Source organism: Lynx canadensis, chromosome D4, assembly GCF_007474595.2.
Source record: "Lynx canadensis isolate LIC74 chromosome D4, mLynCan4.pri.v2, whole genome shotgun sequence".
NCBI classification, from domain to species: Eukaryota; Metazoa; Chordata; class Mammalia; order Carnivora; family Felidae; genus Lynx; species Lynx canadensis.
In genome coordinates this window covers 60,219,154-60,245,624 of record NC_044315.2, presented here as the reverse complement: position 1 = coordinate 60,245,624, position 26,471 = coordinate 60,219,154, and the positions used below count along the sequence as shown (strand labels likewise).

General features: G+C 46.0%; 1 protein-coding gene across 1 annotated transcript; it reads right to left on the bottom strand.

Annotated features, from left to right (window-relative positions):
* Positions 1 to 24,054: 24,054 nt before the first annotated feature.
* FOXE1 (forkhead box E1) lies at positions 24,055 to 25,819 on the bottom strand. Its single transcript, XM_030293873.1, has one exon. It carries the CDS (start codon positions 25,662 to 25,664, stop codon positions 24,546 to 24,548), a length of 1,119 nt encoding a protein of 372 aa, XP_030149733.1. The 5' UTR covers positions 25,665 to 25,819; the 3' UTR covers positions 24,055 to 24,545.
* Positions 25,820 to 26,471: the final 652 nt, after the last annotated feature.

The following is a 26,471-nucleotide window of genomic DNA, read 5'->3' as shown; positions in this document are numbered from 1 at the left end:
AACCATGAACTGGGAGGATCATGACCTGAGCCAAAGTCCAATGCTCAACCGACTGAGCCACCCAGGCACCACTAAGGTAGTCCCACTTTTAAAGAGAGCCGTTGGAGTTATTACGAAATATATTTGGTTAATTTGAATCATGCTTGTACTTTCTTCTTCTATGGAGGGTTTCTTGATTTTTCTTATCTACGTTATAATTTTTACCAAAATCCCTATTGATATCTTAATATTTTTGAGATTATGTATTTCACATAACTATTCATTTTTTTCCTTTTTATAGATTTTTTTAAAAAAGATTTTATGTTAAGTGATCTCTACACCCGATGTGGGGTTTAAACTCACAACCCTGAGATCAAGAGTTGCACACTCTACTGACTTGAGCCAGTCAGGCATCCCTCTTTTGACAGATTTTTTTGAGGTAAATTATTTCACATGTATGCCTGAGGGGCACCTGGGGGCTCAGTTGGTTAAGTGTCCAACTCCTGATTTTGGCTCAGGTCATGATCTCACGGTGTGTGGGATCGAGCCCTGGTCAGGGTCTGTGGCACTGACAGTGCTGGAGCCTGCCTTGGGATTTTCTCTCTCCCTCTCTCTCTGCCCCTCCTACACACACACACACCACACACACACACACACGTGTGTGCATGCTCTCTCTCTTAAAATAAACTTTGAAAAATGTATAATTTAATGAGTTATGACATATACATATGCCAGTGAAACCATCACCACAATCAGGAAGATGAGCAAATCAACTAATTTTCTAAAAAACAATAAGTTCCAGTCAAGAAGTCTACCTGGAAAAAAAGAAGTCCAATTGAAGACTCATGATAGACTAACCAGATTCATCTGAGAGTGAGGAAGTGTGACCCAAAAGCGTGGGGATGGGAAGTACAAGTTTTACAGGAAGGTCATTGGCCTGATGGTTAGTGGGGACACTGCCGCTTCCACCCTTGGTTCCCAGGCCATCTATCCTTCCTAGTGGGGTCACACCACCATATAGGCATCTCTGATTTAATGAATACATTACATCCTAAAGGATGGCTCTCTATCCTTTCAGGGTGTTGCCTCAGAGGTGGTACCTGGTGCCTTAGTAGGGCGTTTCAGCAATCTATGAGGCTAGCTCCTGCGGGTGCAATATGTGATATCGAGAAGTGCTTCCCATGACATTGGGCTCATTCCTATGCCTCGTTCACTGTGAAGTGAATCCCCTGATCATATGCTATGCTTGGTGGGATTCTGTGCCTGTGGTTCTGGCAATCCATATGACCATAGTGAGTCAAAAGTAACAAGATGATGAAAATGGAAATCATATAGAGAAAAGAGAGTGTGTCAATATACAGCAATAGGCAAAGGGAAAGAAAAAAGATTTGTAGAATCAGAAAGTTAATCTTATTCTGCCAACTTGGACACAAGCTATCTATTTCCAAAATCTGTAAATTCTGGAAATTCCTAAGAACCCTCAGTCTGAGGTCTCCTAATGGAATGGATGTCTTATAGTCAGGAGAAAGTGATGTGTGTTTTTTCAGTTTAGCAAGTATGTATCCAAGGGTTAACACTTTGGAGTTTTATGCTATGTCAGTTTTTTTTTTTTAATTTTAATGTTTTCATTTATTTTTGAGAGAGACAGAGTGTGAGTGGGGTAGGGGGCAGAAGAGAGGGAGACACAGAATCTGAAGCAGGCTCCAGTCCTCCGAGCTGTCAACACAGAGCCTGTTGTGGGGTTCAACCCCTGAACTGTAAGATCATGACCCTAGCCAAAGTTGGACGCTTAACAGCTGAGCCACCCAGGCGCCCCGCTATGTCAGTTGTTTTAAGTCGTTGATAAGACCCTTTCCATTGAGGTTCAGGGAAGTGTTCCTGATGTCTTTTCCAGAATCCAAATCTCCATATTTAGATCCTACAGAGGCTGCCTAGGTGGGTGTTTTGGCAATTTATAAAAATAAAGTAAAAAAAAAAAATGTTTCATCCACCTTTCTCCCTTGCATGTCTGTTTCTTCCACCAATCTCCCCAAAGATGGGAGCCATGTTTTCATAGTGTCTGTATTCCTTTGTCTTCTCCAGAGACCCACAAAGGGCAGGTGCAGATAAATATTTAGAAAAAAAATGTTGAACAGAATGCATTGTGCCCACCTGCTTGCAGTGGGCTCGCTCTCAGCTAGCAGCCACTCATTCTTCCCGCGTTGTCCAGCCTGGCGGATCTGTGCTGTGGCATGCACTGCTTGAGTCCTGAGAGACTGGCCAATTTCCAGGGCAGTACTCACTGCTTGATGAAGCCAGAAGAATGCCTGAAGCGGATGAGCACATTCCCATCCAGTGTGCAAAGGTTAGTGAAATCACTGCAGCTTCCTGGGAGGGAGTCAAACGCCATGGACCCCAACCCCAGCAGAAGATGCTGGTGGACACAGTAATAGAAACAGATTTTCCAGAACGCAGAGTCTTTGCATCTTATGCTACCCAGGGTCATTACCATTGGAGTGTAGCTTTATTTTTTCCCTTTGACCTGAACCTGGTGAGACTGCATTTGTAAGAAAAGGTTTTCTAATGTCCTCACTTGCTCAACAGTGGAATGGCTGCCGTGGGAAGTATGAGTTCCCCGCCTGGGGTGCTGGATAACTAATTGGCAGAGATGTGGTGGAGGTGGAGAGGACTCCTAGCCCCAAGATGCTATGAGTCCCATTGTCCCCAGGATGCTGCCAGAGGTACGCAATCTGATGCGGATTTCACAATGCAGTTTTGAGGTTAGTGATGCAAGTTCATTCAGGAGAAAACTGGGGCTAGCAAGACGGACCCCAGGCTGCTGCTGGGGCTCAAAGGGCCTGACTCACGCTTCACAGCCCCTGCCAGCATTTCAGAGGGAAGCGATGTTGTCTCTCGTTCTTCTTCCTCTGCTCATCCCCTGAAGGTAGGCGGCTTGGTCTTCAGCCCTCCTCTCTTCATTTCATACAAACCCCCACCCCCAGCCGGAGGAAATCTCAGCCACACCCCTGACTTCAACCCCTACCTCTGTGATGATACATCCTAACTCAGTGTCGCCAGCCTTGGACCTCATCCCTTGACAACAGACCTATCTAACCAACAGTTTATTGGACATCTCCCTCTTGTCCTACATTGCAACACAATGTGTGTCCCAAATTAGGTTGCTTTCTCCTGCCTTCAAACCTGACACCGTTCACCCAGCCAGTCACCTCATACAGAAACCTTCTTCCATCTCCCTCTTAAGTCCACTTCTACCTTGTGGTCATGTTCTCGTATCCACCTCTTCAGTACCTCTTTTTGTCAGCCTTTCCCGCACCCCCCCCCCCCAGTTCTATCGCCACTGATTTCATAACCCCTCTCCTGGGCCTTACAGTCTAGCCTCATGACTGGTCCTTTTGTGCCAGCTCCCTCTTTTCTAACTACCACACGATGCTGCTGTCAGAGTGACCATCCTTTAGCCTAGGTGGGATCATGTCACTCCCTCCAAACAAACTAGCATAAAACATACAAAGACTGACAATATATAGAACAACCTGAACTCCATGCATTCCTGGTGGAAGTGCAAATGGACAAAGCAGCTTTAGGATACTAACAGTGTCTACTCATACAGATATTTGCATTCCCTATGACTCTGCAGTTCTACTGCTAGATAGGTAGCCAACAAATGTACCTCCATGAAAACACCAAAGACACGCACAAGAAGATTTGCAGCCCCTATCTGGAAACTACGCAATGCTTGTTAATAATTATGATACATTTATACATGGAATATAAGCAACGGTAAAGGAAAAACTACATTTATGTATAGCAACATGGATGAGTCTTGAGAACATTATGTTGAGTAAAAGAAGCACAAATGCAAGAAAATAGGGAAAACTAATTTATGATGTTAAAGCCAGGCTAGTGCTTTCTTTTGTGATTGGGTAATTCCTGAAAGGGGGCCAAAAGGGATTTGGGGAGTTTTAGTAATGATTTGTTCCTTTTGCTGGGTGATGTTTGCATAGGGGCGGTCAGTTTGGGAGAATGTTTACAATTTTCGTATGTATGCTATTTTCAAAATAAATATACTAAAACACGCCCACCCCACACATACACACCAAAACAAAATTGCTTCCATGTTCCCGGTACTCAGAGGAAACATTTCCAGGCCTTAGCAGAACACTCAATATTCTCAATGGGATGACCAGGCACCTCCTTTCCCTCCCGTGTCCTGACCCCAGTGTGCCAGGCCACCCCCTTCCTACCTGTGGCATGTGTGCCGTCCACACTAGGTCACTCCTTATCCCCTCACACATCTCTGTGCCCTTGCTTTGCAGTTCCTTCTGCCTAGAATTCCTTCTCTATCTGGCTTTTTGCTGAAAATGCCTCCTCTGTGAGGCCTCCCCTGATTTCTCAGACCAAACAGATCTTTCCTGGTGTTGCACTCCCGTGGCATTCTGCTTTCCTTCTCTCACAGCTCTTAGCTCCCTCTGCTTGCTGTGTTTCCTTGACTAGAGAGAAACCTTCCAGGTGGTAGGAACAGTGTCTCATTCGTCTTTTTGAAATATCCTGGGGCCAGTGTCATGTCTCCTACAGTGCTTGAGCTAACAAATGTTTGACAAATAATTGAATGTGTGCTCTGAGTTAAGCCGCAGTCCGAATTGCCAGAGAGCCAAGACACCCAGCGTGCCTGCAAAAAAGCTTTTGCCAAGAGCCAAGTCCCTTTAGAAGTAAACACATCCTGCGGTCCTTTATTGGCTGCTGACAGCCAAGTAGATGTAAATGTGTTGTGCAGCATTGTGGGCAGGTCCAATTAGACTCAGTGAGACCAAGCAGCCCCACTAACATGAATAAGCCATTGCAAATATGTGGTTAATGACCATGTCGCTCCGTGTCAATTCTTAATCCCAGATAATTAGCAGATAGATAATTGGTGGAAGAATGGGAGGGGCTGATGGAATGTCCCATCACTTGGGTGAAGCTAATGATCTTCTGTGATTAAGACCCACCCTCTGTAAGTGTTGATGGCTCCTATTTGAAATGCTCCTTTTGAAAGGGCCTAGGATCCAGAAGAGGTGTCAGGAACTCCAGAGTGGGGCGTAGGCATCAGCGCTAATTCCTGGGCTGCTTCTATGAAGGTGGGTGGATGGGCCTCATTGCTGCCCGCCTCGTGCAGACAGCTCAGGGTCCTGTACTGCCCCTGACTTGGGTAATCCTGAGTAGATTTTTTTTCTCCTCTCTCGGTTTTACCATTTGTCTCGTGGCAATGGTGGAAAGGGTAGGGTGGGTATGTAGATTCGCGAACCCACTGCATGAATTTCCCTACTGTTCCTTCCTGGCTACATCGGAGGCATAGTTTGCTGGCCTGGATGATAGGGATGCTGTGGAGGGGACATTCTGGAGGAGAAAGCAGTGTCTAGAGGTGAACTGACAATACCTTACATGAGCTGAGGCAGGGCCAGCTAGCTATCCACTAAAATAGAGCACCTAGTTCTGCAGTATCGAGGCATCACTGCCGTGATGCTGGCCAGCCAGCCACTCTGTTTTCCCTTTGCACTCAGCTGGGGTCTTGGGAGTGGTTCTCGCTAGTGGAAGGTGAGTGTAAGTGATGTGTGTCACTTCTGGGCCTAGCTGTGAGGAAGAAAGAGGTGCTCAGTTGTCACATGGAGAGTCACCTGTAGCCGGGAACACCCTGGATGGACTGTTCCCAATATAATCCCATCGTGGTCAGACATCCCTAACAGACTAGGTAGGTAATCAAGAAATCAGGTTCTTTCTATGAAGCTGATACTGAGAGCTGGAAAGGGAAATTCACTTATAGTTCACAAATATTACTAAGCCCCTCTCTGTATCAGGTGCTGTGCCTAATGTAGGTACTATGTTGGGTGGCCTGATTTGAGATAAAATGAGCCAATGTAAAGGAAAATATCAAGTTAATACTAGTATCGGTTGCGTGAAGATATGGCAAAAAACAGAAGGTGGCCTTGAATGACTGGAGGGTAGTCAACATTGACATATATCAGACTATATCTAAACACATGGCAGGTGATTTTTCTATACTGGTAAACACCTATGTGCCAGGACAATGTTAGACAGGGATACAGTGAGTAAGTGTATAAGTCACTGCTCTGTCCTCGGGTGCTCATAGCCCAGGGCAGTGGTTCTCAACAAGGGATGATTTAACCCTTAGTGGACATTGGTAATGTGTGGAGATACTTTTGGCTGTCACAGTGGGACAGGGGTGGGGAAGAAGGGGATATGTATTGGCATCTAGTGGGTAAGGCCAGAGATACTGTGAAATTTCCTACAATGCATAGGGCAATCCTTATAACAAAATACTGTCTGGACCCAAATCTCAATAGTGCCGAGGCTGAAAAACTGGTTAGTGGAATCCTAAGAACAGAAGGGTAAGGAGATGAATCTACTAGATGCTTCAAATGTATAGAGACAAACACCCAAGGTTGTGCTGTTATGGGGTAACAAGATCCATTTCTACTGGGGAGATTCGTAGGGGCCTTGGGAAAGGGTTGGATGTGAGTAGGTGACAGATGGGACTGCCCCAGGGGACATACAGGAGAGGAGAGGCACCTGGAGAACATCACTGAGCAACTTCCCAAAGCTGAAAAGAACCAGCCCCAATCTAGATGCAAGTTTTGTTAGGGGAAGCATTGACTGCGTGCACCTGAGATAATGGGTGTGAAGATGCTTTGTGAAGGGTAAATTTGGGGCCATGACATAGTTGTTATAAGAATTGGCCTACATGTTGGAGGTTGGTTGGATTGTAAGTCTTAACCTTTTAAACTCCTGTGGAATAATTTTGTTGGCATAGACAATCTTTTTGTCTTGAACCCGTGGCAAATTTCTTTTTCCAGAAGTTCTCCTCCAGTGAGCTAGTAGCACCAAGTTACACAACCCCATGGAGCACCACTTGCATTCCCCGCAAGGGGATAGCAGTTCCATCAACAGTTGTATTCGAGGTGACCTTGGAGTCTTACACCCTGGAAGCTCTGAATACAATGGTTTTACATTTGCTGAACCATTCATGTTCAAGAGAATGAAGCTTAAAGGAAAGTCTGCAGTGGAATCAGGTGTAGAAGAGTGACCTCTGGACTCAGGAGGCCAGTTTTGAGGCTGTTACCGTAGGTGGGAGGTGGTTAGGTGGTTGTGGTTAGGTTAGGTTGTGGTTAGGTCACAACCTTTGAGTTTTAGTTAGTAAGAATTTTATGTAGACGTGAAACCTAAGATTTCTGAACCTAAACCCAGTGTTCTTAAAAAAAAAAAAAGATTCTAGTGAAATATATCATCCATATAAAAGAAGGAGTTGGTACAATTTCCTCCTCCTCCTCCTTTTACATCATTATCATCATCATCATCAGCAGCAGCAGCAGCAGCAGCACCAAATGAGCATCTTTGAACCAACCACCCAACACCAGAGATCAGAACATTATCATGATCCCTTGGGGTTCCTCTTCCTATTGCTTCCTAATTCCACCCAGTCCAAGATAACTACTAACAAGAGTTTTGTGCTAATCATTCTCATGTATTTCTCTTTTTTTTTTAATGTTTACTTATTTCTGATACAGAGAGAGACAGAGCACGAGTGGAGGAGGGGCAGAGAGAGAGGGGACACAGAATCCGAAGAAGGCTCCAGGCTCCAAGCTGTCAGCACACGGACCCACACAGGGCTCAAACTCACAGACCACAGATCATGGACCTGAGCCGAAGTTGGTCGCTCAACCGACTGAACCACCCAGGCGCCGCTAGCTAATTAAGTTTTGAATTCTTTCTTTTTAAGGCTCTAGTTTTCCCTTAAATACTGCATCAGCTCCATCCCTCAGGTTTTAATATGGATATTTAGTATGGTTGATCTTAAGTATTTTTCTATTTCTGTAAGAGTTCTTCTTGAGTTGTTTTGAATGTTTTTAAATTTTCCAAACAGTAGGGTTCTTTAAATTACATCATTTTTGTTGTATTGATTCTTAACTTAAATACATTGTGGTCACCTATGAGGCTTGTTCTGTGGGTTAGCACCTGGTCAGTATTTTTTTTTTAATTTTTTTTTTCAACATTTATTATTTGGGGACAGAGAGAGACAGAGCATGAACAGGGGAGGGGCAGAGAGAGAGGGAGACACAGAATCGGAAACAGGCTCCAGGCTCTGAGCCATCAGCCCAGAGCCCGATGCGGGGCTTGAACTCACGGACCGCGAGATCATGGACCTGGCTGAAGTCGGACGCGTAACCGACTGCGCCACCCAGGCGCCCCTCACCTGGTCAGTATATTGTAAATGTGGCAAGTGTGCAAACAAGGAATGAGTTTCTTCTTTTGTTGGATGCCATAGTTCATAAGTGACCTTAGGTTTATTAACAAAGTTGTTCAAATATTCCTTATCCTTATTGATATTTTTGTTTGCTTTATCTTTTATTATTGGGAGAGCTGTGTTCTCTGTGATGGTGTAGTGTATTTGTTAAAATCCCTTTTAGTTCTGCCAGCTTTGCTCTATATTTTGGTTATTGCTGTTAGATGCATATAGTTTAGAATTATCTTCCTGGTGATTTGAAAGTGTTATTATTACGAGATGACCCACCTTATTTCTTGTGAAGGTTTTTTCTTTTTGCCATGAAATAACATTTTGTCTGATATCACAGCCACACAGGCTTATTTTATTAACCTGACATTTTTAATATTAAAATTTTAATACTTTTAGGGGCGCCTAGGTGGCTCAGTCAGTTAAGCATCTGACTTCAGCTGAGGTCATGGATCTTGCAGCTTGTGGGTTCAAGCCCCAACATTAGGCTCTGCACTGGTGGGGTGGAGCCTGCTTGGGATTCTATCTCTCTCTCTCTGCCCCTTCCCCACTTGTGCTTTCTCTCTGTCTCAAAATAAATAAATAAACTAAAAAAAAAGTTACAAACAGAGAGGGAGGGAGACAAACCACAAGAGAGTCTTAAATACAGAGAACAACTGAGGGTGGATGGGAGGGTGGGGGAGAGAGGGGAAAATGGGTGATGAGCATTGAGGAGGGCACTTGTTGGGATGAGCACTGGGTGTTGTATATAAGCCAATTTGATAATAAATTATATTTTAAAAAAGAAAGAAAAACTTAAAAGCATATGCACTTGTAAACTTTTTTAAAAAAGTTTATTTATTATTTTGAGAGACAGAGAGCAAGTGGGGGAGGGGCAGAGAGTAAGGGAGAGAGAGAAGCCCAATCAGGCTTCGCATTTTCAGTGAAGAGCCCGATGTGGGGCTCAAACTCATGAACTATGAGATCATCACCTGAGTCAGTTGCTTAACCGACTGAGCCATCAGGTACCCCAGATTCATATGCACTTATAAGAAGTAATACAGAGATCCTGTGTACCCTTTACCTAATTCTCCCAATAGTAACATTTTCTAAAACATAGTATAATAACATAACCAGGATAGCAAAGTTCATATAGTCAAGCTGCAGAACATTTCAAACACCACAAGGATCCCTCATGTTGTGCTTTTATATTTATATCCACTATATAAATGGAATTATACATAATCTATTGGAATCAGCTTTTGTTTCCAGCATGATTCTCTATAGATTCTTCCAAGTTGTTATGTGTATTGATGATTAATTCCTTTTTATTGCTAAGTACTATTCCATGATGTGGATGTACCAGAGTTTATTTACCCATTGGAAGATATCTGGGATTTTTCTCTTGTTTTGTTTTGTTTTGTTTTGCTATTAAGAATAAGATGCTATAAACATTCATGTACGGGTTTTAGTGTGAACCTAAGTCTTTATTTCTGTGGGATAAATGCCCAAGAATATAATTGCTGCGTGTCTGGTTGTTGCATGCTTAGCTTTAAAAGAAACTGCCGAGTTTTCCTCCAGAGTAGCATTACCATTTTACATTCCCACTCTTACATTCCCAGCATAAGAGTGATCCAGTTTCTCTGACTCCTTACCAGGATTTGGTGTTATCATTCTTTGCCTTATTTTAGTCATTGTGGTAAGTGTGCAGTGATATGTCATTGTGTTTTCAATTTGCATTTCCTGACTGGCTAATGATGTTGAACATCTTTTCCCGTGCTTATTTGCCATCTCTATATCATCTTTGGTGCAATATTTCTTTTGCCCATTTTCTAGTTGGATTTTTTTTCTTACTGTTGAGTTTTGAGAGTTATCTATGTATTCTAGATCTAAATCTTTTGTCAAATATGTGGTTTGAAAATATTTTCTTCCAGTTTGTAGCTTTTCTTTTCTTCCTTTTAACAGAGCCTTTCACAGACAAGTATTTTTAATTTATTTTGATAAAATCCTACGTAGTGATTTTTTCTTCTATGGATTTTGTTTTGGTGCCAAGTTTAAGAACTTTTTGTCTGCCTTGTCCTACATCCCAACGATTTTCTCCCATCTTTTTTTCTAAAAGTTTTAGAGTTTCACATTTTCTGTTGAAGTCCACTATCCATTTTAAGTTAATTTTATAAAGTATGAGACTTAGATTGAAGTGGGGTTTTTGTTGTTGCTGTTGTTTTGTTTTATTGCCTTTGGGTGTCCAGTTGCTCCAGCACCATTTGTTGAAAAAGCTGTCTTTCCTCTATTGAATTGTTTTGGACCTTTGTCAAAAATCACTTGGTGATTGGTGTGGATATATTTTGGGTTTCTCTTTTTTTTTCATTGATCTGTGTGTCCTTCCCTACTACTAACACCACACAGTCTTGATTACTGTAGTATATAAGAAGTCTTGGAATTGGGTAAGTGATTCCTCTCACTTTGAAATGGACTAAACTTTTATGTCCCCTCAAAATTCATATGTTGAAATCCTATCTCCCAAAGTGAGGGTATTAGGAGGTAGGAGCTTTGGAAAGTAATTAGGCTATGAGGGTGGAGCCCTCATGAATATGATTAGTGCTCTTATGAAAAGACCCCAAAGAGCATTCTCATCCTCTTTATCCCACATAAGGAGGATACAATGAATAGTTGGAAATCTGCAAACTGGAAGAGGGCTCTCACCAGAACCCGACCATGCTGGCAGCCTGATCTCAGACTTCCAGCTTCCAAAACTGTCAGCAATAAATTTTATTGCTCATAAGCTGCCCACTCTACAGCATTTTGTTATAGTAGCCCAAACTAAGATCTACTTTATTCTTTTTTCAAAATCATTTAAACTATTCTAGTTCCATTGCCTCTACATAAATTTTAGAAGAATCTCGTCTATATCAACAAAAGTTCTTGCTGGGATTTTGATAGGAATTACATTAAATCTGTAAATCAATTTGGGGAGAATTGACAGTTTCATACGTTGAGTTTTCAAACCATGAACATGGTATGTCTTTATTTAGATTTTCTTTTATTTCTTTCATCAGAATTTTGGAGTTTTCAGCATACAAGTTCTGTAAATGTTTTGTCAGCTTTACGTCTAAAGTTTTTTTGAGTGATTGCATTTTCAATTTTGATGTCCACATTTTCTTTTTTTATTTAAAATTTTTTTTAACGTTTATTTATTTTTGAGACGAGAGAGACAGAGCATGAATGGGGGAGGGTCAGAGAGAGGGAGACACAGAATCTGAAACAGGCTTCAGGCTCTGAGCTGTCAGCACAGAGCCTGACGTGGGGCTCGAACCCACGGACCGCGAGATCATGACCCGAGCCGAAGTCGGCCACTTAACCGACTGAGCCACCCAGGCGCCCCTTGATGTCCACATTTTCATTGTTAGTACATAGAAATATATTTTTGGTATGTTTATATTGTATCCTGTGCCCTTGCTGGACTCAGTTCTAGGAGCTTTTCTCCCTTCGTCCTCCTCCTCCCCCTCCTTCCTCCTCTTCCTCTTCATCCTCCTCCTCCTCCTCCCTCCTCCTCCTCCTTCTTCTTCTTTTGTAGAGTCTTTGGGTTTTTCAAAGTAAATAATCATGTCATCTGAAAATAGGAACCGTTTTATTTTTTCTTTTCCAATCTGTATGCCTCTTATTTCATTTTCTTACCATAGAACTTCCAGTACTATGTTGAACAAGGGCGATGAGACTGGACATCTTTGCTGTGATCTTGATCTCTGGTAGAAATATTCAGTCTTTCATCATTAAGTATAATGTTAGCTGTAGGTTTTTGGTAGACATTCCTTATTAAGTTGAGGAAGTTCCCCTCTCTTCCTATTTTTCTGAGAGTTTTTATCATAAATGGCTGTTAATTTTATCAAATGTCTTTTCTGCATTGATTGATATGATTGTGTGATTATTTTTTCTTCTTTAGCCTGTCAATATAGTGGACTACAGTGATTAATTTTTGACTGTTGAACTAGCTTTCCATCTCTGAAATAAACTGAATTGTCATGGTGTGTAATTCTTTTTCACATATCACTGAATTCTATTTGCTAATATTTTATTAAAGACTTTTCTGTCTATTTATAAGGAATCATGATCTATAGTTTACACACACACACACACACACACACACCCCTTTATCTGATTTTGGTATCTGAGTAATACTAGCTTCATAAAATGAATTAGGACATATTTGTTTCTCTCCTATTTCTTGGAAGAGATTCTGTAATTGGTATTAATTCTTTAAAAATTTGGTGGAATTCCTTCCAGTGAAATCATCTGGGCCTGGAAATTTCTTTTTTAGAAGTTTTAAAAAATTAACAATTTAGTTTCCTTTGTAAGGCTATTCAAATGATCTACTTCACATTGGGTGAGTTGTAGTAGTTTTATCTTTTGAAGAATTGGTCCACTTTATCTAAGTTGTCAAATTTATGTGTTTTGCATTATTTGTAGAATTCGTTTATTAATTTTTGATATCTGTGGGGTCTGTAATAATATCATTTGTTTCATTCCTGATATTGGTGATTTGTCTCTTCTCTCTTTTTTCCCTGATCAGTTTTGCTAGAGATTTGTCATTTTTTTTTCATTTTTTCAAAGAACCAGCTCTTTGCTTCCTTGACTTTTGTCTACTGTTTTGTTTTCAATTTCAGTGATTTCTTCTCTTATATTTATTATTGCCTTCCTTCTATTCACTTTGGCTTTATTTTGTTCTTCTCTGTCTACTTTCTTGAGGTGGGAGCTTAGGGTTATTGATTTGAGATGTTTCTTCTTTCCAATGTATGCATTTAGTACTATAAATTTCCCTGTCAGCACTGCTTTTGCTGTGTCCCATAGCTTATTATATGTTGTATTTTCATTTTCATTCACTTTCATGTTTAAAAAAGAAATTCCCTGAGACTTTCTCTTTACCCATTGAGGTTTTTGGAGTTTATTGGATGTTTGTTTATTTTGTTTTGTTTTAATCTCTTATACCCAATGTGGAACTTGAATTCATGACCCCAAGATCAAGAGTTGCATGCTCTACCAAGTGAGCCAGCCAGACTCAGCCACTGACTTTTTAGATGCTGTGTAGTTTCCAAGTGTTTAGAAATCTTCCTAATATCTTTCTCAGAGAACTTTAGAGAGCTCATTCTATATGATTTCACTTCTCTTATTGAGGTTTTTTTTTTTTTTTATGGCCCAGTATATGGTCTATTTTGGTATATGTTCCATAGACATTTGAAAAGCATGAGCATTCTACTGATGCTGGGTGGAGTGTGCTACAAATGTTAATTAGATCCTGTTGTGCTATTGTTGGATTGCTCTGCATATTTCTGTTTTTCTGTCTAGTTGTTCTACCAATTACTGAGAGAGGGATGTTGAAGTCTCCAATTCTAATTGCAAATTTGTCTCTTCCTCCTTTCAGTTCTAACAATTTGCTTTACATATTTTGTAACTCTGTTGTTTGGTGCATACCCATTTAGAATTTCTAAGTGTTCTTGCTGGATTTACCTTATTGTCATTATGTAATATCCGTCTGTGTCCCTAGTAATCTTCTTTGCTCTGAAGTCTACTTTACGTGATATTAATATAGCCCTTCTGTTTTGGTTTGGATTTCTGATTAATGTTTGCATGATAAATATTTTTGATCCTTTATTTTCAACTTGCCTATATTGCTGTATTAGAAGCAAGTTTCTTATAGACAGCTATATTAATTTCCTATAGCTGCTAAACCAAATCACCACAAACTTGGTGACCATATATTTATTCTCTCACAGTTCTGGAAGTCAGAAGTCCAAACTCAGTTTCACTGGGATAAAATCAAGGTGTCGGCAAGGCTGATTCCTTCTGGAGGCTCCAGGGGAGAATCTGTTATTTGTCTCTTCTAACTTCTAGAGCCTGATAGTGTTCCTTGGTTCATGGCCACATCACTTCCCATATATCAGTTATCTACTGCTGCACTAACAAATTATCCCAAAACTTCGTGGCTTAAAACAATTGCATTTATCATCTCACTTTCTCTGGCCTTCTTTTTCAGGATCGCTCACAAGCCTGCAGGTGTCTCAAGTTTTGACTGGGAAGGACCCACTTCCTAGCTTACTCACTGTGATCCTGTTTGCTGGCAGGATTAGTTCTTTACTATTGGACTAAAGTCTCAGTTCCTCATAAGTTCCTCAGTTCCTTACCATCTGGGCCTCTCCATCCTGCATTTTACAACATGGCCATTTGCTTCATTAGAGCAAAAAAGAGAGAATGCTGGCAAGACAGAAGTCATAGCATTTTGTAACCTAATCATGGAAGGGACCTGCTCTCATTTTTGCCATATCCTGTTCATTAGAAGCAAGACACTAGGGCTAATCCACATTTATTGAAGTGGAAAGAGATTACACAGGCTGTGAATACTGAGAGAGGGGAGCCTTGTCAGAAGCTGCCACCACATTGTGCGACTATATGGAGCAGGTAGGAGGGACAAATGGGGTATGAGGCACATCAAACATGAGGTAACCATCAGCACTCCATCTGGAAGGTGACTATAATAGGTTGTAGACAGAGGGCAGGGGCTTGCGTATTCAGGCTATACATGGGTCTGACCCTGGGTCAGGCACTCTGGGTCTGAGCAACCTATAATATTGGGCCCAGATCTGGGTAGGTGCTAGCCCTAAACCTCCCTAGACCCCGGCTGAGTACCACTGTGGGAGTTGACTTTCCTTCTTCTTGCTACCAAGCCACTTTCTTAGGTCTGTATGCTGTGAGCAACCACTGCAGGCAAGGCACAGTGCCAGGCACAGCATTATACCTGGGCCAGTAATGTGCTGGGGTATCCATTCATTTGCAGAAATTCATAGTATAACAGCAGGAGCCCCAGATCAGAGCCTGACATCACAATTCTAGTGTTGGATCCACCCTACTTGCCGATGACTTCTCTTTGGGCTTCAGTTCTCCATGCTGTAAAAATAAGTGCAGTAACCGCCCTCCCCCCACCCCCATATCACACACTCTGGGGTTCTTTTGAGGGCTTTATGAAATAATGACATGAAAGGACTTGGAAATAAACTATCACCCTACAATTATCAAAAATTTTCACATTATGCATTTCCATCCTCATTTCATATTCAGGGGAGGGGGACTCAGGCTCACCAAATGCTATGCTAAAGGGACACAGGAGGCCACCTGATTGTTATCGCCATACACATCTACCCAGTGTATAGATGAGACTATTGGAGACAAGAGACTGCCCAAGATCACACACAAAGTTGGTGGCTGTGGATGGGTGAGGCCATGAGTCTTTTGACTTCTAGCCTAGTGCCTCTGTAAGAACCAGGAGCCTTACGATGCAAAGTGTTATCACTCAGAAGCTCTGGTGTCTGATTGCCTAGCTTCAAACTCTGCTCCCACCATTTCTTAGTTCATGGTCTCTATCTCCCAGGGGAGTTTGTGGAGACCAAAAGCACCAAACCAGGCCTGCCACATAGCTCACTGATTATTAGCCATTGTGATTGGCATTAGAGAGGGAAGGCAGTGTTGTGTCCATTTTTTGTTAGGGAAGGTGAGGCTGAGACTTGCCTAGGTGCTGGAGCCAGGACTTGAACCAGTACTTTTCTGACAAAAGCAGGCAGTCTCTCAGAAAACAGGAAAGTACCAAACTTTGGTAAGATTTGATGTTATTAATAATATACCATAGACTCTGAGTTCATTTCCTGCATGTGTATATAATGTACAGGGGGGCAGCGGAGGGCAGCCCAGGTTTCTTGAGGATGAATTCAGGAGGAAATTTTCAAAATGAGACCTAAAAACCCCTTGCTAAGAAGCAAGGTTTCTGCCAGGAATATAACTTATGGGGCCAGTCAACCTTGCAATGATGTTTTGGGAAAGCTGTTTATGTTAATTGTAGTTTAGGATTTGGGTGGAAAGACTGTTTCAGTTCTGGGGTTTTACTCTCCTATAGGCCAGCTGCAGGCCCAGACGGGCCCCTGTTGGAAGGAAGTCAGCCCTCCTCCCCAAGGAGGAAGGGCCCTCCTGTCTGTGGTCGGGCAGCATTGTACTTGCTGGATTCCAAGCTGTCAGTCTCACGGCAGCACTCCCAGGACGCTTAGGCTGTAGATTGTTTTGTTAGGTTTCTCCTACAATTAATTTGGAAATTACCCAGCTGCCCACAGCCTCTCCCAGGTGTTCTGTAAACTACGGGTCTGTTCCTGCAGCCTGGGCCTTGGTGGGACCAATGGTGGTGGAGCTGGGGGGGTAAGGTTTGGGTGACAGAAGGCACGGCTGCCATGGTAGGGCTCATTTAAGCAACAGTCAGTCCCCTTCAGCTTTAACACTTACCATCCTACTCTGTAGAATCAGAAGCAACCAGATCCAACACACTTCACAGACATTACCTTTAAGCTTCACAGCTTGAAGAGATAAGTCAGGGGCATCTGATCTACCCCACTCAGAGACCCAAAGAGAGTGGATTTCCTGGAGCTCTGGTCAAGATCAACAGGCCAGTCCTCCGATTCCCATATCCAGGAAGGAAAAATCCTCAGATATGATTCATTTTGCTGTAGACTTCTTACGTGGATTGAGTCCCTCCCATGCCAAGATCATGTGACCTTGAGCTTAGTTCTCCTCTTGGGACCTCTGTGGCCTCGTCTGAAAAAATGCAGCAGAAATCTGCTGCTTCCTAAGACTGTTGTGAGGACCCGAAGGATGACATATGTGGAAGTGCTTGGTACACTCTGAACACAGTCACTCTTTGATAATGTCAGGATTACCAATAGTCAGCCCTGCCCCCACAGAGCCCCTTGAAGCTGGGAAACAACAATGGCATGAGAGAGCCTTGGACAGGATCTAAGACATTAGCTCATGGCACAACCATAGAAAGTTACCTTCCCTGGCCTGTGGTTTCTCCTTCTATAAAATGAGGGTGGGACTAGACAACCTTTCAGCTGCAAGTTTATAAGAATAGCAAAGGAAATCTCAGAGGGAATAAACAAGGACCCAGTTCCTCCCCCCCTCCCCAGTCCCATAAAGGTCACCTTCTGTGTCAGGATGCATTTGGCTGCAAGTAACAGAAAAGCCCAAGGAAAAGCAGCTTAAACTTGGATGATATTTCTTATTTCCAGCAATAGGTGCCTAAAGCTATAACGAATCATTCCGGCATTAGTTCAGCAACGCAGTGACATCATCAGACAAGATTCTTCCCATCTTTCTGCTCTGCGATCCTTGGCAGGTGGTTTGTTCTCTTAGGCTGACACCCTCCGGGTGCAATGTGGCTGCCACACTTCCAGGAGTCACACTCAAACAACATTCAGAGAAAGAAAATGACTGTTTATCTTTCCCTGTCTCTTTTTTAAGAACAAAGACATGTTTCTCAGAAGCCATCAGCACTTTTCTGGATATCTCATTAGCTTGGAAAGTATCCTGTAGCCATTTCTGAGTAATTTCGGGCAAGAGTGATGGAATTATCACCATGGTTACCTTAGACAAGTCCGACATTGCATCCATGGGTACTCCAAGGGGTAAGTCTTCCCCTAAAACATATAACCAACTGGACCCAAGACAAAATCAGGGTCTATGAGCAAAGAAGGGGGAAGATAGCTGGGTAAATGACTGTGTCTGGTACACCTTATTCTTGAATATGGCAGAAAGAGGGTGTATTGTTTGTTTTATTTCTGTCCAGAATTTCCACTGTATGGTTGTCCTCAACATGCTCCATTTGATTGCTCTCAGCTCCACCCTCAAGACCCCTGCAATCCCCACGATAGGATATATTCTTTGTTTGAGCACCATTGCAGAGAAAATGTGGGCAGACCACACTTCGCGTAAGGTTGAATAGTTGTATGAAACTTGATGAAAATTTAGAGTAAAAGCAAAGTGTTACATGGGAGGGAGAAATTTTGAAAATGCTCATATTAAACATAATTTTGCCATAGTGTAAGAAACCTTTCCCAGGGCTGCTCATGGACATGCCATGCTCCTACTCTCAGTCCCTGGTCCTGAGGTTCAGACCTCTGTGAGAGAGTGACATGATCTGTTGATGTTTGCTGCATCACACATTGGCTACTGGCAGGAAAATGTCTGAGGGAAGCAGAAGAGGGAGAAGGGAGCCCTGTCAGGAGGCTGGTACCTTGATTGATGAGAGAGATAATGGAGGCTCCTATTGGATTGGTAGCCTTAGAAGTCCCTAGGTGGTATGGGGCTAAGAGGTAATGGTCAGAACAAATTCAGGGTGACAGGAACACATAGAGGTGTCTAGGGAACAGCAAGGGTGCATTGGCTGGAACCTAGAGGTGCAGGAAGGGCAGCTATGTGAGGAGTGGCTGTGAAGGGGGTTGGCATAGGAATCATAGAGGGTGTCCCTGAGTGCCAGGGTGAGGGAGTTGGTCTTTCGGCTGTAGACATCAAATGAAGTACTTTCCCTGAAGAACTAAAGTCTGGCATCAGGAAAGTGAAGCTGGTGGTGGTGGGGTGCAGAGTGGGGAGGCTCCTGGCATGGCTGCTGAGGAAGGGTAGAGCTGACGAGTTTAGGCCCTATGAGGGCTTTGGTTCTCACACTTTATCTATGATTGCTGAGTGTCTCCATGCTTGAAAAAACCATGGGGCTTGGCTCTGCCCACACTCCAGGGAGAAGCCGCTTCACGTTCTCAGATCCAAGATAAGCCTGGGCTCTACACCAGGGCTGAGATCCGCCTGATTCTGGCTTCCCGTCTCTTCCTCACCCTGGGAGGGGCTTATAGTTGATCCCTGGGCCTCCCAGACTATGTGCTTCTGCACCTGGTTAACCCTGGGATAAGCTGGAAATCTGAGCCTTGGCTCACAGAAGAGGAGTTGTGGGGCTGGCAGAGGGGCACAGGGAATTCTGTAGGGAGCAGATTTCCTCTCCTGAGGTGGATTAGTGAAGGCTATTCTAGGAGCTCTGCAAAGTCTGGCTTTGGCCTCAGCTAAGAAGATGCTGGAGAGAGGGCAGGGATGGGGAGAGACCAGGCACCAAACTCATTAAGGGACTCCTATCCTTCCTGACCCCACCTGTCTGCCTCATTTTTTCTTTGGTTCAGTTTTTAACTTAGGTCATTGCTCAGTTTAGGCTGAGAAGCACCAGTCATACTGCTTTCCCTCTAGGTAGTTCTAAGCTATTATTTAAACCAGTCCCAGCCCAGTTACCCGTTCATCCAATGGAGGCCCAACAGGGAAATCTTCCAAGGTGCACTCCTCCCCAACTCCAACTCCCACTTTTAACACACCCCCATCTTCACATTGCCTTTTATTAAGATGATAATCAAAGGCAATCTCCCTTGGGGGAGGCATAGGTTCTAGTCCAGCTTGGACACTTACAGCTGTGAGATCTTGAGTAGTCACATGCCATTTCTTAGCTCCTTGGAAGCTCTATACACACCCATGGTATTCCTATTATTGAGAACTCATATGATCACTGAGATGAGAGTCCTGGTTCTCCCAATGAGTTGGTATGTGATCCTGGGTTCTGGCCTCATTCCTCAGTCTGGGCTCCTGCCCCATTCCTCAATCTGGACTCCTGCCCCATTCTTTGTGAGACATGCCCTGTCGAACTGCTTTCCATCAGGGGCATTTTTTGCTCAGTTACCAGGAATCAGCTCTTCTCAGGAACAGATGAGCATGGAACCAGATTCTCCTGAAAGTTGTGTGTTTGAGGCAGGACATGATTCATTAGAGTGTCCCAGGATCTTGGGCTGACCAAGGGGCACTTAGAATGTTCTAGTAGAGGATCCCTTGGCCAGAATGAACTCAGAGATAGGGACCCCCTTCCTGCTGGCCACTGTGTCCCAAGAAGAGAGCCCTTTTCCTCCGAACCCCCAACTACCCGAAATTTGGGGCTTGGAACTGAGGTAACAGAGGCCAAGTTTATTCCATACTTGGGCAATGACTGCTGCTTAGGGAGGGTACGAGACCAGAACCCAAGGTCTCCAAAGTGCCTCAGAAGCCTGGGTTCTTGCTCTGGCTCCAACTGGCACCTCAGCTTTCAAGATGCTTTCAGGTATACCTTTGTTGAATGCCATGTCACAGTCACCCATATAGCTGGGAACATGAGGTGAGATGTATTCTAGGCTAGATTCCAGATGCAGAAAATACACCCAAGGGAGGAGACGAAATGCTTCACCCCGACCAACTTCTCCCCTTGCAGCCCAGCACTCTCCTCTGTGCGCCAGAGCCTCACAGTAGCACTGGATCACTGGTTGGGGACTTTGGTCAGAAAACAGCAGGCTCCTGGAAGGTAGTCTGAGATCGTTGATCTCAACAACTTAACACATGTTTTTTTCATTTCTCTAAATATCTGCCTCTTTACCTAGGCATATGAATCACCTGAGGGTCTTGCTGAAATGCAGGTTCTGGTCCAGTAGATCTGGGGTATGGCCTGAGATTCTGCATTCTAGTGAGCTTCCACGGGATGCCCATGCAGCTGGTCTAGGGCCCACACTTGGAGTGGCAAGGCCTCAGGGCCTCAGCCTCTTATGTAAAATAGCAGGAAGGGTGTCCTGGCCCTGCCTCCGGGATTCATATGAACAAAACAGAGAACTTCAAGAATGTGAGAGTAAAAGAGACCTGCCATCTAGTTTTGTAGATGGTGAAAATGAGGCCTACTCAGTGCAGGAAGGGACTTGTTCAAGATCTTACAGGATTTCAGTGAAAAAGTTGAGACTCAGGTCTCCTGCGTAGGAAAAACAAAAACAAAAAACTAGAAAACATACTCACCGAGGTGTTTGCTGTGCTTTCTCTGGGCAATCTATGGATTCCTTTGATTTCTTTCTTTCTAACTTGTGTTATTTTTACAATGAAGATGTACCAATTTTGGAATAAGAAAAAACTTAATTTTAATAAAAGAAAATCCTCACAAAGTTCTTAGTAAATGAGATTATGTTATGAGCCAGGGGGGTAAACTGTAACTATATACATTAGCTTCATGTCATGGTTTGTAATTCAGCTGAAACCGTCCCGAATTTATTTCAACGACATCACCCTTACTCCTCTGGGCACACGAATCACGGAGATGTGAAGGAAGGCCAAAGACGGTTACCATCTACAAGCGCCGCCAGCAGCTTCCTGCCCCCCTTTACCTCTGCTGTCTGGACACTTCCCCCAAACGCTGGCCACAGGAATCTTTCCCCTAAATTGAGGGAAAGGTTCCCTAATCCGTTTTCGTAGTAACGACCTCAGGCCAAGTCTGCTTTTTGTTGCTGGTTTCCTAAGCTTAATTGCAAGCAAAGTTAATTTGAAAGAAAATAATTTTACAGCTCTGGGGCGAATTCTAACGAGCCTTGGGCAATTAGGGAAGAACGCATCTAATTACCCACAGCCCGGGGGCGCCTGCACACGACGCTGGGGTGCAGGGCCCAGAGAGGGGCAAACGATTTTCTAGTTTCATGCATAGGAAGAAGAAAAAAATAAAGAAAACGCGCCTCCGATTCTGAGCTCCAGATGGGGAACCGAGAGGTTGTGTTCCACTGTTTGGGGATTCTTAGAGTTGGCATGTTCCAAGACGCTGCAGTGAAATGTTCTCAAGATTAGAGTCCTGAGGACTGCAGGGTCGGGCCCGCTTGCTATGCAGGCTGTGGTTGAAGCCGGAGCCGCGCTCACTCGCCTGCGCAGCGCCCACTCTAGGCAGGCCGGGTGGCCCGCGAGCTTCGGATGCGGCCCGAAAGAGGCCGAGAAGGGCTGACTCTCGAGCGTTTCCCCTGTCTTCTCCCGGCTGCCGCTGCACACACCCAGTTCCCTCCTCGAGGCGTCCTCTTTCTCCAGGCACAGACCCTCTCTTTGGACAAAATCGCACCTGAGGTCCTAGTCGAACAAATTGGGGGGGAGGGTGCCGAGTCGCATGCACTTTCCCACCCCAACCTTCCCGCTCCCGGAGCTTTACCCCCACGCTCCCCATGCTTCGGAATAGACTACGCTTTAAAATTTTAAAGCCCTCCTGTGCCCAGCACTTTATAGTTCACAAGCGCTTTTCACCTCTCTTGTCCCCTTTAGCTTAAGGAGGACACTCCGTGGCAGGAGTCACAAATTCCCCTTCACAAACGTGGACACTGGAGGAAAAGGGACTCCTCCAGTCGACTTGGTAGTTAAAAAAGAGACAAAAGGTCAACTACCGCACTAAACTGGGCATATAGACCGCCCTTTCCCAGCCCAAATACGGCTCCTGGGCCCTTGCTAGTCCAGGAATAAACCCCTGAGAGAGGGCCTCTCAATTTCTGCTACTACCAATTAGGGCAAGGGCATCTTGACTTCTGGGCTGGGAGAGCCAGACTGTCTAGCATGCCCATGGAGAACCTTTGAATTTAACACCTGCAAGGGTCTATATGGAGATGAGAGGGGCCCAATACCTACACTTTTGCAAGGACGCAGGGCTGGATGTGGACTCTGGACCCGACAGCAAGGTCAGTTCTCAGAGACCTCCTGCCTCCAGATGGTCATTACCCACCATGAAGTCAGGAAAGAACGCATCTATGACCTGTAGGGGTCCAGTACGGTAGCCATCAGCCACATACTGCTATTGAGCACTTGGCATGTGGCTAGTCCAAATGTAGATGAGTTGTGAGTGTAATGCCTCCAGATTTTGAAGATTTAGTATGAAAAAGGTAAAATATCTCAACAAATTTTTATATTGATTATATGTTGAAATGATAGTTGGCTATATTGGCTTAAATACAATATATTAGTTAATCTCAACTGTTTATTAATGTGGCTACTAGAAAATTTTAAATTACATGTGTAGTCTCCATTCTGGACAGTATCATTTAGACAAATACCCGTCTGGACTGAATCACATTCGCATGCCTTGTGAACAAGAGAGCACATTCCCAAGATTAAAAATAAAAATTACCACTGGTTTTCAGTCTTCTTTCTCACGCAACCCCCACCCCTTCGCTAGCAAGTTAACTACTCAGAAAGGTGCAGAGTTTCTCTTGCCAGAAGTCACTTGATCAAAGATTTTTTATTAAAACAGTTCATCTGAACACTCAGGTTTATCTGAGAGCTGCATACCGAGCCTCTGAGTATTTAACCCTGGAAATTTTGGTTCCAGAATAAAAACTTAACAAGGTATCTTAAGAGAAAGGTGGGAAAGCAGTTGAGTTTTCTCTGCTTTGGGTCAGCTGATGTTTAAAACGAACAGATACAAAACAAAGTTAAAAATCCAGTTTCTTTCTAAAGCTTACTTCACTGACGGACCCAGTTCACTTTTCTCTTTCCTTTTTGTACTGCAGAGACTGCCAGGGATGGAAGAGCCACGTCAACAAGCCGAAACCAAAGGGCTGCCCTGAGTCCTGTCGTCTCTTTGAATTTTAGTTTTCCAATTTGGTGCAGGGTCACTTACTGAAATGAAAGCATGGACAATGGACAAATGTATTTTACCTGTCTCATTGGAAAACCCAATTATGACCTAGCATAACAGCTGCCGAATGATCAGCACATCATGCTCAAAACGTTCAAGAAATTATAATATAATTGCTGCCTGGAACCAATCCAGAGACTTCAGGGCAGGAGCTTGTCCTAAGCTCTGTTCCAGTTCTTGGGAATAGGGTCAGGCCCTGGGTGGCCCACCGATGCTGCCAGATTCGCAGGGCAGCATCCACGATGACGCGGCCCTTAAAGGCCATATGGCGTCGAATTCTGCAGCCCTCTTGTATGGCAGATGAAGAGACTGGGGATGTGGGCGATGGGATTAGGTCACACTCTGGAGCTGAGGCACAGTCTCCAGACTAAGAGTCAGGTCTGCAGTTCTCAAAGGCAGGGAAAACCAGCCCCAGGTCAAGAGAAGCAGAACCCTCCCCCCCCACCCCCACCCCTTTTTTTTAAAGGAGAGGGCTACTTCTTTTGCAAACTCATCTTCCTCACCTTAAGGAAGGCGCTATTGGAGCCTTTGCTGTAGGAATCAAAGGCGCAAGAAGCAGAACCGTGTAAAAGGCCGGCCGAGTTTCTGCAATACAGGGATGAGTGAAGACATGGTGGTGATTCCCCACAGTTCAGACCTAGACTCTGGTGTACGCACTACGCTGCGCCCCCATTATCGCCAAGTACCCTCCCCAGTAGAATGTGAAAGGCATGTCCTTTGGAGCTTCGCCTTACTGAGGGTCCTTTGTCCCAGTCCGTGGGCCCTCGCTGCCTCTCCCCACATCCTCCCATTTCCAAAGCGGACCGGTGTGTACGCGGTGCCCTGGGAGGCTATGTATGCCTCTCCTGCCCTCTCTGTCCCTTCCACGTGGCTCTCAAATCCTCTATTCAGTCCTGTTCTCAGGTCTCAGGGAAACTTAGTTCATGTGGAGAGCCGAGGTATCTATGAATTTTCGACCGAAAGCTCGGCTCACATGGCGGACACATATCGATCCACCCCGCCAGGATAGGCAGTCGCATGGCGAGCATGATAGGCGCCTCCACTGCCGGCTCCGAGCTGCCCCCCAGGATTGTAGCAAGGCCCCAGCGCTCCAAACTGGCCGGGCGATGTGCGCCCATAGAAGTCCACTGCGGTCTCAACGCCACCACTGCTGCCACCCGCGGGGGGCGAGGCGGGCCCCGCCAGCCGGCCAGCCGCTGCGAAGAGGGCACTGCCTGCGCCCTGCGGGTACGCGCCATCGGGGCCTGCGTAGGCGGCCGCGTAGGCAGAGGGGTTGGTAGGTCGGGCCCCCGCGCAGCCTGCAGGCTGGTAGCCGGTGGTGGCTGCAGAGGCGCTGGCCGAGGCAAAGGCGCAGGAACCCGCGGGCCCCGACGTCGCGGGGCCCAGTTCTGGACTGAGTGGCCGTTCAGGCACCAGGCCGAAGACGCGGCACGGTCCTGGCGACGCAGCGGGGTAGTAGACAGGGGGCGGCGCGGTAAGCGTCGGCGGGGCATAGCCTGCGTAGACGGCGCCGGGGTAAGACGGGCGCGCAGCGGGCACTGCTCCCGGGAAGATGGCGGCAGCGGCGGCGGCGGCGGCAGCGGCGGCGGCGGCCGCCGCGTCGTGCATGTAGGCTGGGTAAGTGGAGAGGTCCGAGCGCTTGAAGCGCTTGCGGCGGCGCAGGAAGCTGCCGCTCTCGAACATGTCCTCGGCGTTGGGGTCGAGCGCCCAGTAGTTGCCCTTGCCTGGACGGCCAGCCTCGCGCGGGATCTTGAGGAAGCAGTCGTTGAGCGTCAGGTTGTGGCGGATGCTGTTCTGCCACTTTTTGGGGTTGTCGCGGTAAAAGGGGAAACGCTCCGTAATGAACTTGTAGATGCCGCCTAGCGTGAGGCGGCGCTCAGGCGCGTGCGCAATGGCCATGGCAATGAGCGCAATGTAGCTGTAGGGTGGCTTTCCGCGCTGCAGGGGGCGCTTCCGCCGACGCCCACCGGTGCCGCGACCCGTGGCCTCCGTTGGGACCCCGGTCGCCGCCTCACTGCGCTCCTCCTTCACGGCCGCCAGCACCTCCGTCTGAGGCGGCGGCGGCGGCGGCCGGCTCTCAGCCGTCATGGCGCAGCCGTCCCGCGTCCTGGGCGTCCCCTCCGCCCGCTACTGTCGAGGGGCGGGGCGGTCTCGGAGGCTGCGGGGCCGGCTGCTGGCCAAAGGAGTGGGCCTGGACCCTCTGCGGAGAGCTCTGTGAGGTCCTCGCGGGCTGGCACTCGGAGCACAGCTTCTCCAGGGGTGCGCTGGAGTCTTGGTGCTCTCGGTTTCCGGGCTGGCTCGGGGCAGACGGAGGCTCAGGAGTGTCCCGCCCACCGACGGCTCTGCTCGTGTTCTGCAGCTCGAGGCCAGGAGCCGGCAGCGGTGTCGGGAGCGGGACTAGGCCCTAGTCGCGGTCTGAAGGGCCCTTTGCGCGCTGGTGCCAGGCGGTCAAGGGGCCCGGAAACGGTCCAGGCTGGGGCGCCTGCAGCTGGTCTGTGCCTCCCGCTGACCTGGGGCTAACCGTCGTCGAGTCCTGCGCCCAGAGGAAGCTGCGGGCCGGAAGGCCTGAAGCGAGGGCAGTTAGTGCAGACTTGGGGCACTCCGGTGGGGGCTGCCTAGACCGCGCCTGTGCGGCCCAGCCGGTGGAGGGTAAAGAGGCGAGCTGCAGGCGCAGCGCGGCGACTGTTCCTCTCCGCAGCTTTGGCCTCCGGCCGCCGAGACCGCAGGGCGAGGCGCTCCCTTGCACACACCCGGACGCTCCTCCCTCCACCGGCTTCTCTCCTTAAAGGCGCCAGGAAGCTTGGGGCGGCGCCCCGTCCCCGCCCGCCCCCCCGACCGCCCGCCCCCTGAGCCCGCGCGCACCTCTGCAGATGGGAGCATCGGTGGAGGCGCGGC

Bases quoted from the DNA above. Each gene is read 5' to 3' on its own strand.
- FOXE1 (XM_030293873.1), bottom strand. From the start codon at position 25,664: ATGACGGCTGAGAGCCGGCCGCCGCCGCCGCCGCCTCAGACGGAGGTG.